Below are 22,884 nucleotides of genomic sequence, written 5' to 3' on the forward strand. Positions count from 1 at the left end.
TATAATAATGTCACGAATATAATTTGCACGCTAAACATACATTTCTATACATATCTTTCCTCATGTGTTCTTAACTTCTGACCAGCGGATCCGAAGCTCTTTTCGTATTTGCATATACCTCGCAGGCCCTGAGCGGATCCACTAATTCCGTAAGGGGGAGGGCACCTTTACAAAATTAAGGGGGGTGGGCACGCCCCTTCCCCCAATTTTCTTTTTATTAGCTCACCTGAGCCGAAGGCTCAAGGTGAGCTATTGCGATCGCTCTTCGTCCGGCGTCCGTCGTGCCGTCGTGCGTCGTCCGTCGTGGCGTCGTCCGTCGTGCGTCGTCCGTCGTCGTCGTCGTCGTGCGTAAACTTTTACATTTTCATCTTCTTCTTGAAAACCCAGCGACCGATTTTCACCGAACTTGGCAGGTAGCATCCCTAGGGGGTTGGGGATCTCAGTTTGTTAAAATGGGCACCATGCCCCACCTAGGGGACCCCCCAAAATTAAGGAATCTTTAAAAGTCTTCTTCTATAGAACCAGAAGTTATATAGCTAAGTTAATACTATGAGTTAGTACATTAATGACTGTAGTTCCAAGTTTGTTCATGGCAGATCCAGGGGTGCCCCCTTGGGGCGGGGGGGGGGGAGGGGGATGGGGAGGTCAAAATGGGGCCTTAATTGTACATTTTCATCTTCTTCTTGAAAACCTCTCGATGGATTTTCACCAAACTTGGCAGGTAGCATCCCTATGAGGTTAGGATCTCAATTTGTTAAAATGGGCACTATGTCCCACCCAGGAGGCCCCCAGGGGCCCCCCCAAATTAAGGTATCTTTTAAAATCTTCTTCTCTAGAACCAGAACTGGTAGAGCTAAGTTAATACTATGAGTTAGTAGCCTACATTAATGACTGTAGTTTCAAGTTTGTTCATGGAGGAATCAGGGGTGCCCCCCTTGGGACACAGGGGAGGAGGGTGGGGAGGGGTCCTAATGGGGCCTAAACTGTACATTTTCATCTTTTTCCTGAACCCCATGACCCATTTTCACCAAACTTGGCAGGTAGCATCCCTAGGGGTGTAGGATCTCAATTTGTTCAAATGGGCACCGTGTCCCACCTGGAGGGCCCCGGGGGACCCAAACCTCCCAATATTAAGGAATCTTTAAAAATCTTCCCTAGAATCAGAAGTGATCGAGCTAAGTTAATACTATGAGTTAGTACATTAATGACTAGTTTCAAGTTTGTTTGATAGCAGATCCAGGGGTGCCCCCCTTTGCGGGCAGGGAGGAGGGGTGGGGAGGTCCAAATTGGGGCCTAAATCGTACATTTTCATCTTCTTCTTGAAAACGTCATGATGGATGTTCACCAAACTTGGCAGGTAGCATCCCTTGGGGTTAGGATGTCAATTTCTTAAAATGGGCACCGTGCTCCTGCCCCCCCCCCCCATCCCCCCAAATTAAGGAATCTTTTTAAAAGTGTTCTTCTCTAGAATTAGAAGTGATAAAGCTAAAATTGATATTATGAGGGGGGGTCCGAATTTGGGCCCTACGTGTACATGTTCATCTTCTACTTGAGAATGCCTGGTCAAATTTTGGTAGAGCTGTGTGTGATTTAGATTAGTGACTGCGTGAAAGGTGAACTTGCGATACTCAGGTGAGCGCTAGACTCACGGGTCTCTTGTTTCAGAATCTTTTGTTTTGAAAAATACAAATATAAGGGAGGCGCGCCCGGTGCGCTCCCCCCTGGATCCGCCACTGCCTCGCGTTGGTTTTCGATATACCCAGCAAATTCGATAAGTAATGTCGTTATGTTCGTAACCGACATTCCAGTGAATGATGCAGGGCGTGATCTGTGATCTTTTTTCCCCCGCTGATAAATATCGTTTAAAGTGTGCGTCGGATATCCTAAGAACAGCAATGTTTAGGCAAGAAGAATGTTCATTATTTCCTGGAGGAGCTCTAAATCCTCTGTGACTGTTTTCTTTTGTGCGTGGTCGGATGCCATAGGACCTTCACCAATGAGGTGTTTCCGTCATTTCACTCCCACAAGTTTTCTTTTTGCAAGGGACAAAAATTTTGTGTATATGCCTGTTGTCATGACGACGCCTAGGTTGCTTCACAAGGCTCTATATGATATAAATCACTCACTGCAAAATTCTGTTTGTTTATTATTATTGTCATTCTCTGTAATGATGTCAGCTGGACACCCTTGGTGATATGGTAGTTGATGTTGTGTCAGGTTGGCATTGGAGAATTTTCTTCAAGAGTCACACATTTCAGTACACAATACTTCTACATACATGATTGTGACCGACCTTGTGCAGTATCTAACGAAGATTTGTGTAGTACATTTTAAAGAGCTTACTCATATTATTGATACTGCTAATCATAATGAGAGATATTGTGCTCAAAGCAGCTTCGTTGTCGTGCAACCAGCGATGTATAGCCTCTTTGAAATGTATCACAATCATCAACACACTGTGACACCAACGTTGAAGCATTACTAGGAGACATAATGGCAGAGGGCGTTACGTACCAGTGACGAAAAACAACAAACAAAAGCAAAGAAAAAAGAACATGTAAGGAGGGATGAAAATGACTAACAGCAGGGATGGGAAAGGGGGCTTCGAAAACATTGACAAATGCTCTTATTGCACTTTATAATCATTCACTTCCCCACAAAGAAGCACTTTAGTAGTTTCTTCGTGACCATGACATTGTGAGGCAGCTTCCAATCTCATATTATTCACCCCTCGACCATGGCTTCTGGTCGGCGCACACAGTGATCTCTCTCTCTCTCTCGAAAAAAAAAAACAAAAACCCAGACTAACAAAAAACAGACCGCCAATCTGAAAACACATTGGAATATAACGTTTTCTGCTTGTGACATGAGTAAGTTTTAGGAGTGCGGACGTAAACTATAATATACGACCGTATACACCTCGTGAATGGAAACATTTAGCTTTGTTTTGTCTCATATCAAAATTCTCTGCAAGTCCCATCTTTGGTGAACCCGAGTGTCGAAAGCACATCAATACCATACAGGGTATCCCTTTCTATGTCACTTCCTTTGACACGATCTCCTTTGTAGTTACAACAGAAGTTCCATCACGTATAGGTTATTGTAGCGCGTTACTGAAACTCATTCGAGAAACAGGGAGATCGGCTGCGTAGAAACTCGAAACATTTAAATTTTTTCTTTGATCAAGTGGCTTCGTTGTCTGCAAATATCATCTTAGCCAGTACGATGTGTAGAAGCATGGGTACAATCATAGACCTCAAAAAGTGTCAAGAATGGTCCTTGATATAATTATTGACGGGCTATATTTTTTGACCGTGTATTGGGGTATTGTTGCTCTAGCCAAGAGTGAAATGAAGAGAAGCTTTCGCAGCAGTTAATGGTTTGTTCTCATATAGTTGGGGATCTTTTTTGTTCTCACATAATTTGATATTCATTTTTATATGAACATCACTCAAAATGCATTACAATGTACTTATCAACCTTTCACTGCACTTTCACTTTCTTTTATGCATCGCAATACCCTCGACGCGTATCATCATACACAACAACCAATGTCACCATCAAACAATCCCCGCCATTATACCCTTATTTCGACTACCTACATACATACTATTGCCCTCGCTCTATCATCATCCCCAAAACGCGCCATCTTCACAACAATCAAACTTTATGACACTACTCCAATTCCACAACCGCAATCCGCCATTACACCAACCAACACCAATTCCTCAATCACCAACTTTCACACCCATCACAACCGTCCCCCTCCATCGACGTCACGGATACCATCATCGCAATGATCTGGTCGTCGCTGCCTCTCGTTACTGTCACCACCTGCTGATGTCGTCTTGTGACCGCCGCCATCTTCTCGGCTAATCGTGCACATCGTTTTCCCAGCCAGTACCTCAGGGTATCTTCCATTGGAGCGAGTACAGGGCGTGGTCGCCATGCACTGCCACATGTGGGACTGGGGTGGAAGGAAGACGGCGTGTTTGTCGTGACGAAAGGTAAGCCTCGTGAACCGTCTTTGAATGCAGTTTCCACAGCCAGAAGTCAGTGATCATGCAGGTAGTGGTCTTCTTAGCCAGAGAAGGGTAATCTTCCAATCCCACTATGAGTTGTCTATAGGAGTATCGGATACAAATTCGTTGTGAACTTTCTAAACCCCATTGTAAACTTTCGGGGTCTCCTTTCATAGATGATGATTTTGTTTCCATCAGCTGTATGGGCTGAATAATACTATAAATGAGGAAGAGAGCCCAAACGAACTACTTTGTACCATCTCTTCGCAATATTGTAAGACCATATATGTTTGTATGTATGTATATATGTATGTATATGCATGTATGTCAAGTTTAAGTTCAAGTTCATTTTTATTTTTATTTTTCTCCATCTCAACATAATAAAATGGACAATGTACATGTCTGTGTCTAGTGTGTGTATGGGCTGAATAATACTATAAATGAGGAAGAGAACCCAAACGAACTACTTTGTACCATCTCTTCGCAATATTGTAAGACCATATATGTTTGTATGTATGTATATATGTATGTATATGCATGTATGTCAAGTTTAAGTTCAAGTTCATTTTTATTTTTATTTTTCTCCATCTCAACATAATAAAATGGACAATGTACATGTCTGTATCTAGTGTGTGCTATCGTTCGGAATCAGTTCCTACTATCGTTAATGGTATCCATCCCTGGCAAGTTAACGTTGCAAATGTTTTCATGAAAAGGCTGTGAAATTTCGATCACGTATTAAGGTCCAAAACATATTGATGTTGGTCGATATAGTGACAGTTTCCCAGTAATAATAGCTTTTACTGTTGCAGAGGATATGAAGTTAGTGCGGATCTATGCCAAGGACGACCACAAGAATACAGGCTTTGTCGCATACAGGTGAGAAGTTAGGAGCCATGACGGGTGCACGTCACGAGTTTGACACCTAAATATCATACAGCCCACGAGTTATACAGCCCACGAGTCATACAGCCCATGAGTTGGGCGAAGCAAACAAGGCCCATGAGACCGACTTATTTATTAGGCGCCATGTTGTAAATGCTGATGAACTCGTGGGCTGTTTTTACCTAGTTTCGACCTCATGGGCCTTAGTTCGCCTGGTGTCGAACTCGTGGGCTGTGTGACTCGTGAACCTTTTTTTTTTTCAATGTCGAACCAATGGGCTGTATGACTCGTGGTGTCGGTCTCGTGGAATGACCCCGCCGTGACGCGTCTCGCTCACTTCACGTGAGCATCATGTGATATGAGATAAAGCATTGGATGAAACTCGTTGCGTCATTATGCTAGCACTTGGATTCCCTTAAACCTGCTATGCCCCTATTTTTTCAGACATTTGGTTTAAGCAGTTCAGAAAACTTCTCAAAATTTGTTTCCTGCTTGATATGGGGAGGGCCGCGAAATGTTTTGTGTGTGTGTGTGTGTGTGTGTGTGTGTGTGTGTGTGTGGTGTATGGGGGTGGTATTTGCTCGTGTTTGGGTGGGTAAAGGGAGAATGTTCCCTCCCTCCCTCCCCCACCCCCGCACCCCTTTCGATTGGAAGTCATGTGTTCGTGTGTTTATGGGATGGGGGGGGGGGGGGGGCTGCGATCACTATGGATCAGTATCTTGTCTCAGTTCGTGTCATCACGGGGTGATACCTGATATTTATCTGTCATCCTTTAAACGCTGCTCTTTAACATCTGTGTGTTTAGGCGCAACTTTAAACATTAGTCATTCTCTATCACTGTTGGTTTTCTGCTTATTCTGACGATCATGACCAATCTGTGTATAAGAGTTCATGGTCACCTCCCGTATGTTCCAACTACCAAGGGACGTTAAAATCATTCCTCCAATCCCGGGGTACATAGACACGTTGTTGGCGTCTACTTGTCGATATATCCGCCTTTGTATGAGGCAGTGTGGAGTAATCGAACAGCATCACTAGAAGTCAAGACCTGGGCACGTGCTCGCTCTGACAGTGTTTATAGAGCTGCTTGATATGTGCCTTTCTTTAAACACACTCAAACGCACACACACACACACACACACACTGGCAAAAAAAACAACAACAACCCCAAACTACAGCAAACAAGCACATACAGTCATGCGTCTTGCTCATAAGTTGAAGCGTCATAACTTGAAATTGTATGGAATTATCATGGTTTCTGCTAAGAACATCAGAGTAAAGAAGTTAGAAATGATAATTATGTCGCAAAAAGCTGATGATGATAGTATTTTCCAGTGACCTATTCAGATATTTCTTTGCAAGCTCTTATTACACCTGGTGAAATGAACACTCGTCCAGAAAAATTAGATTCAATAACGTGCTAATACAACCATGGCCCAAAGTGTGTTTTGCGCCATAATTGTACAAGTCATATTTTCCAGTAAAGCGAAATTTTCAATTCCCTTGTCATGTAGCTGCCTGTAGAAGAGCTACGGCTTTACCATCATGTACATTATTGCACTTGTGACTTTCACGTTTGTGGACATTCAACATAGGCAACCTATACATATTTCTGTGCTTCTCTGTTCTGTTACTGACATCTCAGAATTGTCCATATTCGACTGCCTTTGGATATCGTGCCTCTAGATGTCAAGAAATCGCACCACCGGGCCACACGTGGAGACCGTACTATCCTTCAGAACGTGAGTTCACCTATACGTAGGATTTACAATAATACAAAAGTCATGTCATTCTGATGATTTGAATGTTACCACATGATGTCTTTGGAGAAAAACGATATTAGAATCAAAAGGATTTGTGTGTGTGTGTGTGTGTGTGTGTGTGTGTGTGTGTGTGTGTGTGTGTGGAGTTAAATTTAGTTTGGCTCGTTTATTTAATCACTGTACAAAAAAAAAAGAAGAGTTATGCTGTCAGGGTAAGCTGTTTTCCTGCAAGACCGTAAAATGATAACGTAATTAACAAAAATACAACACAGAAATCATTCAATTAAGAGGATATAACTTCGAACATGTAAATAATCAATACAAACGAAAACGAAAACAGCGAAAGAAAAAAAAAGTTGGCCTATGCCTTTAAGTACTGCCGATAGATAAAAGTGCCAAACAACATAAGGGACACCTGACATGGCTGAGAGACGGTAATTACTGACAGTGTGGAATGAAAATTTGATGTTTGATTATAATCAGGTCGAATGATTTAAAAAGGAAATGTGCAAACTAGCTTTTTAGAATGCGCTAGGTAATGTTATCTTATTTCACTGGCAAGCCAAGAGGCAGAAGATGATCAGTTATTTTACACTCAATGTGATGTGACATCGGGAAGAACTGTGCGGAGAGAAATTTTTGTTTTCCGCTTTGTTGTGTCAACTTTCGTCTACATTTTTAGAGCTTTCCTATATTTAGGCCTACGAAAATGTAGAAAACGTGATCAATGAGATCTGTGCATGCCTCCCAGTTTAGGAAACCTATTTCCCCGAACTTTTGCAGGAGAAGGCTACGGGCCATGTACTTTGGCGTGCTACAACGAGGCTAATCGGGGCGAGGTGCGGGTGATGGAACATGATGTGCCGCTGGGAACCCGCTGTGTCAGGTTCAACATGGGCGTTCCGGAAACGGGGGTCTGTATCAATGGCGCGTGTTGGGTGAGTTATGTATTTGCATTTACTCAACTTCTCATTAGCGTAATGAAACGTTTTCAGATGTTCTACGCTAGTAATGTGTCGTAAAAGCATTCACATTAACAAGACCCGCAGTAAAACGGAAACAAGCAAACAAACGATAAACAGATGTACATGGGCTGTCCATGACAACCCTAAAAACTTTGCCTAAGGTTTACAAGATAGAACCACCACCCAGCAGCAATTAATCCGAGTGACGAACAAATTTCACAGATTGAGTCAGACTTAAAAGAGGTTGATGAAATGTTGTCTCATCACAAAGTATAGCTTGGTCAAGCATATCTTTGTTCTTTTGACCTACTCTGACCACAGAAGACAATTACCCATGACTGCGCCCGAAGTAGTTGGCATGCGCTGTCAGATGATAGAAAACCCACAGAGCTCCCTTGAATACATGAATTGTATAAACAGACATCACGTAATAGGTTGTACCATAAAACAATGGCCTCCGTCCTTGACAGTCTCGTAAGAGATAAGATACAAGAAAAACGTTATGTATTTCTAAATTTGTAACCTATCAATACAAATTTAGGAAGACTCTGCACCTCAACACATGCCAAAGCACTTTTATCATATGCAGTTTGTAGATTAGTTCAACGTACAATAGTACATTACGCAAACCTCATATCTCATGCATAAATTAGTAAGTTTATCACATTCATCCGTCTGTTGAGTAAAACACATTTTGTCAAGAAAGATTGTGCTCGATCTTTCAAATTTGCCTTGAGTCTTCCTGTGCAGTGTGTATAAAACTGTAAGTAATGTGATAGACGTTTTCAGGGAAGCTTGTATAATCTTTCTTCGAATATGAAAATGAAAATCGAAATGTATACATTTTCATCGTCTATCAAACTTATGCGAAACCAAGTTTTGTGAGTCTTGTAATTATTGTACATGTAGGCCTATATAATATTTGAAAGTGTACGGCGATATTATCTCTCATAACTCCAATCAGCATTACTTACATCATTACTGTAGAGCTAGGTTTGCATTTCGGTGATATTACTAGCTTTGCTGTTGAGTATAAGCTAGTATTCACAGATATAAGACATGTTATAATGAAATGATATAACTGCATTTCTCCCTTGATAGATTTATTAATATATTCATTTTACCATCTCATACTTTGTGGTTGTCTTTATAAACCAGAGCATTGGGTGCGATGGTTACCTCAACTCGACCAAGTCCACGGATGGGTGTGGTGTCTGCGGAGGAGACGGGACCACCTGTTCTCGGCTCTTTGATCAAATCATCGTGGAGAATCTACAAGTAGGTAAGCCTTTCCTACTTGTCTATTGAAAAGCAAACTTTTGATAGATCTATTCTCTACCAGACGCCTTACCTCTCTACTTCGGTGCCACACTGTGGCACACTGTGGAGAAAATGTGTCTACGGCCTTCATTTCAGAGACTTTGCTATACTTCGGGAATTTAAAAGGACTTTTGTTCGTGATAACATTGAAAGAATATAAGTTTTACACTGGAATGGGATAGTTTAGATCTTTGAGCTTATTCGATGAACAAAGAAAAATATAAACGAACACCTTTGGTACAGAGGCAAATACGAGTATGACAAGTTTTATATCGATCTTGGGTTATACTCGCGCAATGATACTGAATGTGATGTTTTCGTGAGCTATTTTCGTTATGGATTTACTGGTCATTAACAGTGTGCTCAAGGCGCACAGTATGACTCTAATGTTGTTCAATTGGATGTTATATACGTGTATATACAATTGTTTATCATAATAGTGTATTGGTCACATGATCATATTCTGGGTTTGCCTTTATGAGTTGAGGAGGTAATACACAAGGTTTTTAGGCAGAAATAGTCATGTGAGTGCGAGGACAGACAAACTTTGGATATTCCTAATATTTACGACGATATCTTCGACGTTAGGAAGGAAATAGCCAAGAGTGCACAGAGAAGACATGACCTTGGAACATGAAATGTCACGTGAGACAGAGGAAACGGGTCATGATCTCCACTGTCTGGTATACCACATCATGAGTGTCTCTTCAGAGTAAAGATGCCCACCCATCCAAGGCGTGTTCGTACCCTTCAGACATTAGTTAGGTATCCAAGACTGAAACGATTTATTGTCATTATACATGATGTATGTTGTACTGTACAGTGATTGACATCCTTTCTGAGAGTCTATATCTGTTTATTCCTACAGGCTACACAGATGTACTGCAGATACCCCCAGGAGCCACGAATATTGCCATATCTGAAACGTACAGTATCCGGAATTATCTAGGTTCGTTCTTCCAAAGCTCGAGTAGTGTGCACTTACATATCAATTACACATTAATATCACATATCGTGTCATGAATGACTAGTTATGGTGGTATTTTATGTTATCATTTAAAATGATTGTGAATTTTCTGATTTCCATGTGGCTTATGACATCTGTCTTTGGGCTGTATGTGAAAGCGAATTCCACATTAATCGTAATTAAGTACCGTGCATAATCGAGTAAATCCTTGCCAGTACCCTTTGAGTGGTGGAAAATAAGCACGCAAATGACGCTTTGATGATATAGTGTATGTGACTTGACTATAATGATAATGATAAGGCCTTCTTTACCCAGGGTAGCCTCTTCAGTGTTGGCAATGCTCTATATCCAGAGCGCCCTGCCATTATTATTACCGTAGAGTTGCCAGGTATCTATTTGTACACCTGAGTCGAGAGGGACGGGGTGGGTAAAAACATCTTGTCCAAGGAAGTAAGCACCGGGCGGGAATCTAACTCGGGTCCTCCGATTGTGAGTCGGGAATCTTAGCCACTATGCCAAAGCACCCCACTATATAGAAAGAAACTGAATATGCAATCTGGAGTTAATCGATGTACTCGATCTGACGTGAATGGAACAAACTTTACAGACACATGCGGGCGCCACAATTTGGTAAACCGCTTTCTATCCTGTGAGGCGATGCCACGTCTTGATGATATAACCCCTGTCGTGGGGATTCCTACCGCAACGCGTAGTCAACGACACTATTACCTGAATGTGGTCGGTGTCGGTCCCAAGATTGTGGCTCCCACTTGATCTTCAATTTGACGCATGATGAGCTAGGGATATATAGTTGAGGTCAGAAGATCTGGGTGCTATCTTCACCTGGCAAGTCACGTTGCTGGCCATGCTTACTGGTGATACATTTTATAAGGCCATGGACACGGTTACACTTCCCCAAGCGACAAAGTGCTTATCTTCTTGAATTAACTAAAATTTTGATGTCTTGCGTTCGACTATGACTGTCATCACCATACAGTTTCGTATATGAGTGATTAAATATAAGTAAAGGCAGTGTTCGTTTTATGAATGCAGAGGAGTGAGAGCAGATGTTAAAGCTTTGCATTAAAGCCAAACTTACACGTGCAGATGACATCTAATGAAATGTTATCACAAAATGGGTGTTTGTTTATTTGTTCTTTTAGTATCAATATCCTTTTCTTTTACGCGTCGAGTTTTGTATAATATTATTTCCAAGATGTTTGGTATGAGATCAGTCTGGGTATGTCAGCAGTTTACTTTTTAATGTTCTTTAAAGTATTCTTTAAGATTGTTTTTAATGCCAAAATGAAGCCTCATCTCCTGTTGTATCCTGTTTGGCGTAGCACTCTCCACTTTGAATGGGGAATACTTGCTCAATGGGCACTGGACCGTACACAGCGAAGTTCCGTACAGTTTTTGGGCGCTGGGTTCGCGGATTCGCTACCACCGCCAGACTCTTTTCAACGCTCAGCGGCAGCAGTGGGATGACGTAGAAACCATTAGTTTGAAAGGACCAACGAATGACACACTCCTTGTACAGGTGAGTGCTGACCGGGGTGCTGACACGTATTAAAATCAGTTCTTCCCTGGCAGGGTCCTACCAATACGTGATCTGGATGTGCATCTCCTTAGCCTTCGGAGCGGAACACATAAAAGGAACAACTAATACAAATGTCTATTGGCTGATCTTACCCGGAACTGGTATCATACCTGTAGCTCTCTTTGTACGCGAAAGTCGTTTAAATCTCATGTGATTGCGATTGTATAGCATCAGTATGATTGATTGGTCGTACAACTGTTATTTTCATTTCGAATTCCTTTCCATCTCACTTCCATCATTTCTTTAATTCGGAGCTCTTACTGTACACATTATAAATCAAATGTTCACCAAAGCACGAGCGTATGTTTGATCATTTTGTATAAGTATGGCAATGTAAGCTATGTTACAGCACTGAGCTAAAACTTGGAATTAGTTTTGAAACATAAAGCAAGCACCGATTTAAATGCACAAGGAACTAACTTGCATAGTTCGTAACACTTTTTATTTATTTAACTTTTCGTTCCACTTTCAGATTCTAAACTTCGTATACGATGCCAATACCACAGTACGATACGAGTATGTCATTCCTTTGGAGGTATCGACGGCAGCCCCGGGCCCTGTTTCTCGAGAACCAACATTCAATCACCCAACTGTGAGTGAGTTGTTATTTTCTACTGAAAATCCTGTGGAATCATTAGACGAACAGGGAAACGTGGAAACTCGGAAACAGCACACAAGTAATATAACCTACGCAAGTCTAAAAGGAGATAGATTTTCAGGGACCAATAAGATGGACCACAGACCAGATGTTATGGATGAACCGCTGACGTGGCACGTGCAAGATTCAATTCAAAATAGGACACAGTATTCGATGAGAAATGCATCGAATAGTCTTGGTGATGAAAGCGATCACTCAAGAATCCCTGCCAGTGCAGGTCTTCTTGAGGCAGTGAACGCCTCGCGGGGCGTGGATGAACACTCCTCACAGAATGAAGATAGGACACACACACTACACCGGGACGAAGGGAACTCTCGAGGCTTTGACTACGACAAGTATAGTGCGCGCAGACCAAACAACAGTCGAGACGCTAATAGCACAAGTAACAACAGAGTACCAGATCAGGTCTGGGGTAATTCCCCGGGAATGCAAGGTGGAGGATGGCCAATGGGATGGGCAGAGGTAGCCGCCTTGGAGACCACAGGTAACGATCGTATCTTCGAGGAGGAGGACCTTGATCTGTCGTCCCTGACTCACCCTGTCGGGAGGGATGAAGCTACAGATAGACGGAGCGAGGAACGAGTTGGTAAACACGGTGGCACACTTTATTTGACACTTCTCAGATATTCTCCTTATGAGAATGAGAAGGACGTAACTTATTAGCGTCATATTATTGTCATATAGAGGCACGGCAGACAATTTGACTGAAGATAGATCAGTTATAATCACTACATTTGTTCTAAACTCTTTTGGACGGAAAATATTTCCAAAAAGATTCTCAAATCCTTTCTTATGACGAGGTGTGTTAAAATGTTCTTTTCTTCAAGTTGTAATGGCAATTGTATGGCACAATCTTTAGATTGGGTAATGTTTTACACTTCAGATGGCTTTACCCATTACCCATACCCAATTAATTGTATTGTTTTGATATGAGATCTCAACTGTGGTTCAAATCATGGTAGGACATAATTTCTCCTTCATTCCCAAATTATATCAGGAACTGCCGAAGTAGAAGGTCTTCAGTATGGTCCGCCGTATCGGACGGACGGCTCCCGGCGGCAATCCGATACGGACCGAACCGTGATCGAAGTAACGACCCTCCAGACGTCCACAGAGGAGCTAGACATATACTTGGGCGACATTGACGATCCCATCGTAAATCCACACGAAGGCGACAACAAGATTGATTTCGAATCGGAGGGTCCTGATGACATCGACGATGATTCTGAATCAGACTACGAAAGAGATTTTTACTCGTCCGAAATCGATAATGAAGTGAGATACACCACGAAGCCTCAGTCTGGTCGCCGCGTCACTGAGCGAGTCCGCATAACGACGTCTACCACCACCACCACCACCACGGAGCTCATGACCACCATGATCACCGCCAGTGAGACTGCCGTGATGACATCATTAGCACCTACAACAACAGCTGACGTCACCAGTGAAATGATGACGACAGCGATGACGACAGAAATGACGACTGAGATGGCGACGACGACAACACCCCCTCCAGAGTTCTTTTGGAGGATCACCGACACTATGCCGTGTAGTGCCACCTGCACAAGAGGTAGGTATCATCCGCCAGATCTAGAAAGTAATCGCACATCCTCATCTTCTCCTCGGATTAGTTCAATACCATGAAAAGTAGGACACCATGAATGGTACGACACCAAAAAGAGTGAATACCACTGGTAGTGCGACACCATGGATAGTGCACGCAGACTTGTAGGAAGGCTCACGGGAAGGTGTATAGTTGGCTTTGCGGTAATGTCTTGTAGATCTAATAATAATTGTTTTGTTTTATGTAGCTTTTAAAGTTGCAATATCAACAGATGTCCATGTATTCCGCGTTCACATCCTACATGCTTACGTCAAAATCAGAAATTTTGACTACAGAGCATGGTCAAATTGGAAGTTTCAATAGATGAACAAACATCTAAAGTACAAAAAATCTACTAAGGATCAGATTCTCTTCTTCGGTCTGGATTGGCTTTCATTTTTTTTATTTTATGGTTAATCAATATAGTATTCATGAGGCATTTATCAGCCCCATTAAAGAACTCCTGAAAGCGCCTGTCAGCAAGTTGATTTTGCTGGTAGGATTACCAAAAGTGCTTACATAGATACCCTCGTTGTGAATAACTCAAAGGGGAATTTAGAGGAAGGGCATTGTCAATAATTTAAGAGTGATTAATGATTTATAGTACTTTACCATTCCTTGCTGACCGTAGATACATGATGAAAACGGCAGTCACGAATTCTATTTCAATTGTTGAACAGGTATCATCAGGAACTACGCGTACTGTGTTGACGTGGATGAAGAACAGGTCGTAGATACAATGTGTGATCCAGACACTAAACCTGACGTTATTGCCAAAGAGTGCTCTGGGCGACCGTGTGAACCAAGGTGAGGAGGCCAAAGGTCACGTGCCATGTTTTAAGCTTGATCTCTAACATTCGGCGGAACATCTGCCAACTTTAAGTTGACCCTGCCATAATAGAGATAACCACAGGTGTTGACCGATCTGTACCACTTCTTTATCTTTGCTGTGTCTTAGATGGGAGGTTGGTACGTGGAGTAATTGTGTAGGGGACTGTAAAGCCAGTTTCCGCTTCCGGACAGTGCACTGCTGGCTGATGATGGGACAGGGTCTGGACACATCAGTGCCCAATGAGCGTTGTAACCAGACGAACAAACCCAACGTCACCACGCCTTGTGACGAACAGATCTGCGGCCCTCAATGGGTCGTCTCCGACTGGTCACAGGTATCAAAATCTTTATCAGAATGATTTCTATCAGTAGCTTGTCATCATACAGAAATTGTGTCCAGATTTTGATGAATAAAGAGCTTCATATCATGTTTACCCAAATTTAAAGAATATTGAGGGAATTACTAAGTTCGGATGGATTGTATATCGTGACAAAGTCTTTATTCTCTCATACTCTATACACGATCTGAAATATGCAGCTGTTGAAATGTGCTCTGTGGGAAACTGGAAATTCATCGTAGATTTTAGAATAACGTTTTAGATTAATGACGCATTTGAAATAGTCTTGAGAGTAATTAAATATGCCTTCTCCATCATGAACTATGTTTCAGTGTTCGACACCCTGCGGTCAAGGGCAGGAAACCCGACAAGTTACATGTTCTGAAACAAGTGGCTGTGACATGTCCCAGCGACCAGCTCGATCGAGAACGTGCAACAAAGGAGAGTGTTCGTGGTCCATGTCGTCATGGAGTCGGGTAAGCACTGTAGTCACGACGTCGACAAATATTAAGTGTGTCTGCACTCAATAATAACGCATATGCCTTCTACTTATAGTAAAAGAAGTACACTGCATGAGAAAGAACAGTAATGACCATGTATAAATCAGTGTTATGGTGTGTGTGAAATAATGGGTAGATATTTGTAGATTTGATAGCTGCAAAATACAGGCTGGTATTCAACTCATGGGACAATTTTTTCAACATTTTCCTTTATACAACTGTATTTAAATTGATTGAATACATTTTATATTGATTAAAACTAAACGGTGAGCTATCATTATGTTTCGTAGCTTTATTTGCAAGTTTAATTATTCATTACTTTATTCTTTTCAACAGTAGAGATCACTGAAGAAGTTTGCTTGCTCGTCTTCAGTTATGAATACAGAAATTTGCAAATACTAGTAGGCATGCACTGGGGAGCACATGCATCCGCGGAGACAGCTCATTTGTTCCATGTGGTCATTCAACTAATGAAATCCATCGGAATAATTTATTGATCAAGACAGACGGTTTCCGAATGACCATCAGAAACCAGTCACTATTGGTCCCATGGCCCATTTCTGACTTTTCATAAAGATTTTGTTCCAATCGGTTTCCATGTGTATGTACGATGTTAAAAAACAAACAACAAACAAATCAAAAACAGAGGAACAAAAATGTAACAGTAACAAATGCCGGCAAAAGTCTAGAGTCCTTAAAGAGGTAATAGTAACCATGTGCGATTATCCCATGAGTTCTACGGCATTCTCGGTCACTTCAGAAAACAAGTAAACCTAAATACTAGTACTGTATATGGCGTCAGCCCAAATACTATTTCGAAGATCTGGTGATCCAAGTAAGAAACACATGCGTGAATCCCGACTGTGTTTCTTAGCTCATTTCCGACATTTCCTGTAGTCCTTTATGTCGCCTAAATCCTTCTTCAAATGTGACATAAATTTATAATAGACAGACCATCAAACCAACAATTTTATGCCTACAACCCAAGCTTTATTGGTGACGTTAACAATTAGAGATGATACTACTTTCATGAGCTTGACTTTAACAAAAATGACATGATAAAATACATAATGAATGTGTAATGAGTGTATGTCATCACAAATACTGCAGCGAGGAATGTCAGAGGAATGAACAAGGCAAAGTCAGAGCAAAATAGGAAGAGGAAGAAGTCTTTTTCTCCTTTCAGTCAAGACAAGTAAAAGTAATAGCCTTTTACTTGCTGAGTGGGATTAAATCATTACAACTTGTACTCTTTTCATGTTACGATCGAGTCCAATCTTTCTATGTAAAACGCTCTACAGATTATGTTCCTTCTGTGACCATTGATATGCCATACGTTATAAAGGAAACTGAAACGGAAAAATTCGATCATAATCAGACATTCCAATGGGTCATAGTAACTGTTGTCGCATACCTCCATTATTCTTTAGTGTCCTAGGGCATGCGGCATACAAGCTCGCAGTGTACTCTGTGTGGCCGAGAGTACCAACGCAGTCATGGAGGACCGGGACTGCAGGATAAGCGACAAGCCACTGACTCGTCAGCTGTGCGGTGGGAATTCTTGCCAACCTCACTGGGTGCCGCAGGCGTGGCAGCAGGTGAGACAACCAGTTGACGTTTTGACCTTTTAATTGGTTACACGTAGCCATCCCACTATAATTACTGGTTCACATTCTTCTGGTAACTCATTGACATCCCTCTGCTTACCCTCTGACATTCTTCAGGTTACCCTTCCACATCCCTCTCGTTACCATTTGACATTATTCTCGTTACCTTTTAACTTTCTTCTTGTTACCTTGGACAGCCCTCTGGTCACCCGACAACATTGCTGTGGTCACCCCTTGACATTCCTCTGGTTACCCTTTGACATCCCTGTGGTTACCCCTTGACATCCCTCTTGTTACCCTTCGACATTTCTCTGGTTACCCTTCGACATCCTCTTTCAACCCTTCGACAGCCCTCTCATTACCCTTGACGTCCCTCTCGCTACCATCTGACAAAGTCCGTCTCGTTACCCTCTAATATTTCTATTGTTCCATTTGACATCCCTCGGGTTACCCTTTGATTTCCCTTTGGTAAAACGTTGGCATCTCTCTGGTTACCCTACAACATCCCTCTGGGAACCCTTCAGCATTGCTCTGTTTACCCCTTGATGTTCCTGTTGTTACCCTTTGATTTCCCTTTGGTAAATGTTGACATCCGTGGCCCTCTGGTCAATCTACAACATCCCCCTGTTCACCCTTCAACATCGCTCTGGTTGCCCTTTGACATTCCTCTTGTTACCCTTTGACATCCCTCTGGTTACCCTTTGACCTTTTTCTAATAACCATTTGCTATATCTCTGGTTTCAAATGATACGCGTTATTAAAGAATTCGTAAAGAAGGCTTATTGAACTGCGGAATCAATCACTGTTCCAAATCACTGCGTCGTTTGTAATTAATGATAAAACGATTCATTCTACTTATCATTGTCTGATGTAAGTTCGTTTTTACATGTGGCATAATTTGAATAGAATGTTAATGATATCGGTCAAAGTCGGTGCAGTTCAAATTCGTCTATATTTTGTATTTGATGGATGTAGGATTCAAAATGTGTTATTCTGGTATCGATAGTTACATCAACGTATTGTAAGAAAGTCTAATAACAGTGTTATCCAACCCGCATGGTACCTTGCAGTGCGAGGGAGACTGTCGCAGTGCCTTTCGACGAAGAGACATCATCTGCGCAGGTATCAACGGTGATAATCGGATGACAGTCTACCCGAACTCGCACTGCGTCCACAAGCCGCAGCCCGTGACTCAGGCCAGGTGTATGAAGGCTAGCTGCCCACAGCGCAGGGCACCCGATTGGGTGTCGTACAGTTGGAAACCTGTAAGTCCTCGTTTCTCCTTGGAAGCATGCCAGTGCCGTACAGGCAAGATGCCTTCTCTATACAGGATCCCACTGGTGCAAACTTAGGGGTGTACAGTGGCATGTAATGGTAGTGTTGACCCTGGGAATGAAATTGGAGGTTGATTTTTTTTTTTCTGGAAATTTAACGATGCTTCCATGAAATGTATCAACGATTATTTCCAGAGCTACCAAGTCTCACGCATTGTGAGTGAGACTCAAGCATTTAGGGTCTGTCTCACGATCTCACGCATGACACCCATTTTTCTCACGCATTGGGAGCATAGTTTAAATGATTAAAGTGAGAGTTGCAATTGAAGGCATATTTCCCTCTTGTCTTTCAAAATAAGTAAAAATAAGTCACTTAAGTATGCACCAGCTTGTGAAAAGCTCCCTACCATGGGAGGGCGGACACACCCTCCCCTCGCTCAGTCGCTTCGCTCCCTCGCTCACTCACATGCGTGCGCACCGAGATGCTGAGTCATGAAAATCTCACTCATAAAAAATTTTTGAACTTGACATCTATGTTATTTCTCATGTTACTGGTAATTGTTGTTTTATCAGTATGAAACGTAGCCCGTCTGTAAGTAGAACACTTGAAATTCTTATATGTGTAAACTCGCAATGCCATTCAGCTTTCTTATACAACAGCGCTGTTGTAATAACCTATCCAGACCATAAACATCAGAACACTTTTGCCCACTGCAACTTGCAATGATACCTATGAGTCTGAACGTGAGCGACGTGTAATTAAATGTGTCCTGACTGCTGCGTTATATGTTAAACATTAGTCACCAATGACATATTTTGTCCCTGTTTTCTACTCCATGATTGCTTGCCTGATGAGATTGTTACTATTCATAATGTTGGACACAGGGACATCCATGTTATTTAACCCTTTCTGTGTCAGTGAATCAAATGTGCACAAATTTTACACACTATTATCTATAGACAAGTAATGAGTGTGGTGCACAGAGGGTTAAAACGGGTCATTGATGAACAGACGGTTGACAGTCCTCTGACATCTCAACCCATTCTTCTCCAGTTTCATTAAAGAACACCATGGACTGTCATGGAATACAAGACATAGTGGCTTTGGAATTTTCTCATGACATCATTAATACTTGTCGTTATTTGACCTCTTTACTAAAATACTCTATGTATTTGTTGCAAAATTAGCATCGTTCAACATTTTAGCAGTCCATTTCTTTTGTTAAACTAAATTATTATTCAGCAAATGGGAAGATTATATTTTATCTGTATTCAAAAGTCAATCAAAACATTAAATCACCGATAGGAAGTGAAGTAAAGGATCATGAAACAATTGTACAAAAACTATTGAGTTTTTAAAAAGTCCCTAAGAATACATACAACTTATTACTGGGATCGCACACTCCTGACAAAAGATATGCCTACTGGGATGATTGTTTATTGATACCGGTGACCATTAATTGGGAAAAAGTTCATAGAACAATTTTTTTTTATACCGTTGGTACTAAATTGAGATCATTGTATTTTAAGATTTTTCATAAAGCTATTGCACTAAATGATTTCCTTTTTAAGATTAAATCTAAGGATTCACCTAATTGTGTTTTTTTGAGATAAAAGTTAGGAAACAATGGTCCACTTATTTTGTGAGTGTGAAAAGGTTATTCCTATTTGTCTAGCCCTCCTTTCCAAAATTTTCCAAAATGATGTTCAAATAAATGTCACTAATTGTGAAAAAAACATGTTTGGAATTTAAACTGATAAATTCATTTCATATCTGTTTTTACTTTTGAAGTATCATATTTATATTTGTAAATTTAAGAATAATTTCCCAAGTTATGCTTTATTTAAAGTTTTTGTGAAAAAACAACAGGACCTAAAATATTTGATAGCCAAGAAAAGTTACCTGCACACTTGAAAAAATGGCGATTTGATATATAATTTTTTCCCTTACTGTCAACATATCATAAGATCATTAAAATATAATTGTTTTATTTTATGATTCAAATAAAATAATTCGTTCAAAAAAGAGAAGTAAAGGAAAATCAGAAATGGTGTGATGCATTTGATATATCTTTGTCAAATGATATAGTGTTCTGTGACCTGTGGAACGGGCTTACAAAGCCGGACAGTGCAGTGCCTGGTCAGTGGACGGCTCAGTGACCGCTGTGACCTTCGCACTAGACCCCCGTCACAGAGAGAATGCAGCAGACCAGCCTGTACGTCCCAGGGCATTACTAATCTCGGTGAGTTTGGATTGGTACTGGACTACTAGAAATTTCGCCCATTTATTTAAAGCAGATAAGGGTATATGATAGAATGTGGAGGTGGGGGAATCAGTGCCATCGACTAATATGATTTTGCTGGTAATCATTAAAAATACACAACTTATCTTCAATCGTGGTGCATTCTGAGCTGAAATATACAGCGCACTTATTGTCGCGGTCTCTTGTTATCCTTCTAAAACAAAGAAATTACTTTGCTAAAAGAGCCATTCTCAACAAGTTCGATCATTCAAGTTCCTTCTTCATTTTAAACCCACCATTTTGAATATGTTTAATCTTCATTGCGATAGCTCCCAATCATTTGGTTGGTCCCAGTCCTTTCTATACAATATTCAAATCATTTGCCAGAGGGTGGCTGCAATGCGTTAAGCCAGAATATTTGCAGTTAAGCCATTTGATTTTTATTATTTAGCAGATGGCAAGTGTGTGTTTGTGTTTGTGACAGGAGTACTGGCACAATAAGTATTAGGTTTGACATTCCCATGGGCCTACCCATGATCAACTCACTTCACTCTCATTTTTTGTAAACAGAACAAAGAAAAAGGAACAATGTAAACATAAACTTATTAAGACTGAAAGAGTAATAAAACAATCGACTTAACAAGGACATTATTATCTCGGAGTATTGATATTCGGTTGTAATGCTATAATACACTGTAAGTTAATCTGTGCCAATCAGGAAATTCCAATTTCACGTCAGACAAACAATTTTTAGCGTCATAGTTTTGTTTGTTAGTGATGCTCCTCTCGTGTAATATCTTGACTGCAGTTAAGATAACATCGTGTAACTCAAAAACCTCCCATTATTATCAATTCCCGTCACCACGCCTCATTGATAAAGTTGGAGTGGAGACGAGAAAATGCGAAGAAGTTATTATTGGTTCAAAAATAGAACGGGTCATTATATACCACCCGTTCTAATCTTAAAACAAAGTCTATTTTACAATCCAAAACTGTTTGAAATGTTATAAAGCATATTATTCCCTCTGTGTTTAAGATTGATCTTTTATATTTTCTACAGGAATTATAATACTGCACGCTTTTCTATGACATGGCAACTTCAAAGTCTGTATTTTCAAAACTGTTATGACAGTGCACACAACATGACATGAAATGATTGTGACGTAGACCATAAGTACTCCATGCAATCCTCGTACGACCAACCTCTCTTGTCTTATCCTCTTATTAGGTCCTTCTAACCAAAGTTGCCAAGACAACAGGACGGCTGACTGTAATCTTATCGTACAGGCGGACTTGTGCCGCTTTTCGAGGTACAGTCAGACTTGTTGCAGATCGTGTCGGAACATCGCCGGCCGATCGGGAGCGAGGGGTCGAAAATGATGGTCGCCGTCGTCCTTATGAAATTCGCTCTTTTTGAGAAAGATCTAGAAGCTGACAATGAACACATGGCTTGGCTGAAAATTTGCTATACCTATACCGTCAAACTCGATTTATCAGTCGTTAACGTTTTTCTGCATATATTATGTGCCGAAGGAGTTAAGTATGCATTTAGGGGAATGACATTTTATCTACGAAGTAACCGTGTGATGACCGCAGAAGATGATTATTTTAATTCTACATTTCCGTAATCAGTATGACGTCTCCGTCAAAAAGCAAATGAAGCATACCTAGTGTGCACCCAAAGCTCTAGTTGCGGGTGTGATGCTATGTGTATGGAAATGCATGAGGAATGAATTGAATGTCCCACCTGAACCGAAAGAGAAGGCCGTGACCCACACGGCTCATCTGATGTCACTACCCATGAGAGACAAACATCCATCACTGTGAGTCTCCATGTTAGCGCTAGACCCAGTCATACCTCCATTGAACTCCGACAGTCATTTAAGTGATGGCGCCATTTCACATAACTCTCTTCGTCTGACGTGCCTCCGTGTCTCGCCATGTAATTCAGCCATGCTGTTGGTTGCTTCCAAATAACAACAGACTTAGCAGTATTTACAACTTGATAGCATTTTATGTCCGCGTCAAGTCGTATTGTAATTTCTAAGAAACCTGCCAAATTCGCATGTGGGTCTGTATTACATGCTCATGTTCAGTAGCTGGACTCTTTGTATATAAAGAACTGGCGAAGGTAATGTCATGGAGATGTTTTACAACAGAAAGCAAACCGATCTATTTAATTTGAATAGTATGAAGTGAATGCTAACCATGTAAGTTATTTATCTACCTGTAAAATGATTATCATACTCGTTTAAATAACCATTTATTACTATGGGACCAGAATTTTCCAAGAGGCTGCATATATATG

At 41.2% G+C, this 22,884-nt stretch overlaps 1 protein-coding gene across 3 annotated transcripts in view; it reads left to right on the forward strand.

Moving 5' to 3' along the window:
- Positions 1-21,962, forward strand: part of LOC139725054 (ADAMTS-like protein 2) — a 41,678-nt gene extending 19,716 nt beyond the window's left edge. For all 3 annotated transcript variants that reach the window (XM_071636141.1, XM_071636142.1, XM_071636143.1), the window contains 16 exons: positions 3,898-4,007; positions 4,835-4,901; positions 6,553-6,649; positions 7,454-7,608; positions 8,794-8,917; positions 9,824-9,904; positions 11,266-11,462; positions 11,995-12,766; positions 13,178-13,750; positions 14,464-14,590; positions 14,742-14,949; positions 15,285-15,428; positions 16,883-17,050; positions 18,130-18,324; positions 20,423-20,576; positions 21,805-21,962. In XM_071636141.1, coding sequence (XP_071492242.1) covers positions 3,898-4,007; positions 4,835-4,901; positions 6,553-6,649; positions 7,454-7,608; positions 8,794-8,917; positions 9,824-9,904; positions 11,266-11,462; positions 11,995-12,766; positions 13,178-13,750; positions 14,464-14,590; positions 14,742-14,949; positions 15,285-15,428; positions 16,883-17,050; positions 18,130-18,324; positions 20,423-20,576; positions 21,805-21,956 — 3,324 coding nt within the window. In that variant the 3' untranslated portion in view covers positions 21,957-21,962. The remainder of the gene's footprint in view (positions 1-3,897; positions 4,008-4,834; positions 4,902-6,552; positions 6,650-7,453; positions 7,609-8,793; positions 8,918-9,823; positions 9,905-11,265; positions 11,463-11,994; positions 12,767-13,177; positions 13,751-14,463; positions 14,591-14,741; positions 14,950-15,284; positions 15,429-16,882; positions 17,051-18,129; positions 18,325-20,422; positions 20,577-21,804) is intronic.
- Positions 21,963-22,884: the final 922 nt, after the last annotated feature.

This window comes from Diadema antillarum, unplaced genomic scaffold, assembly GCF_040938485.1.
Source record: "Diadema antillarum isolate AM-2024a unplaced genomic scaffold, OU_Dant_1.0 seq00000014_RagTag, whole genome shotgun sequence".
NCBI classification, from domain to species: domain Eukaryota; kingdom Metazoa; phylum Echinodermata; class Echinoidea; order Diadematoida; family Diadematidae; genus Diadema; species Diadema antillarum.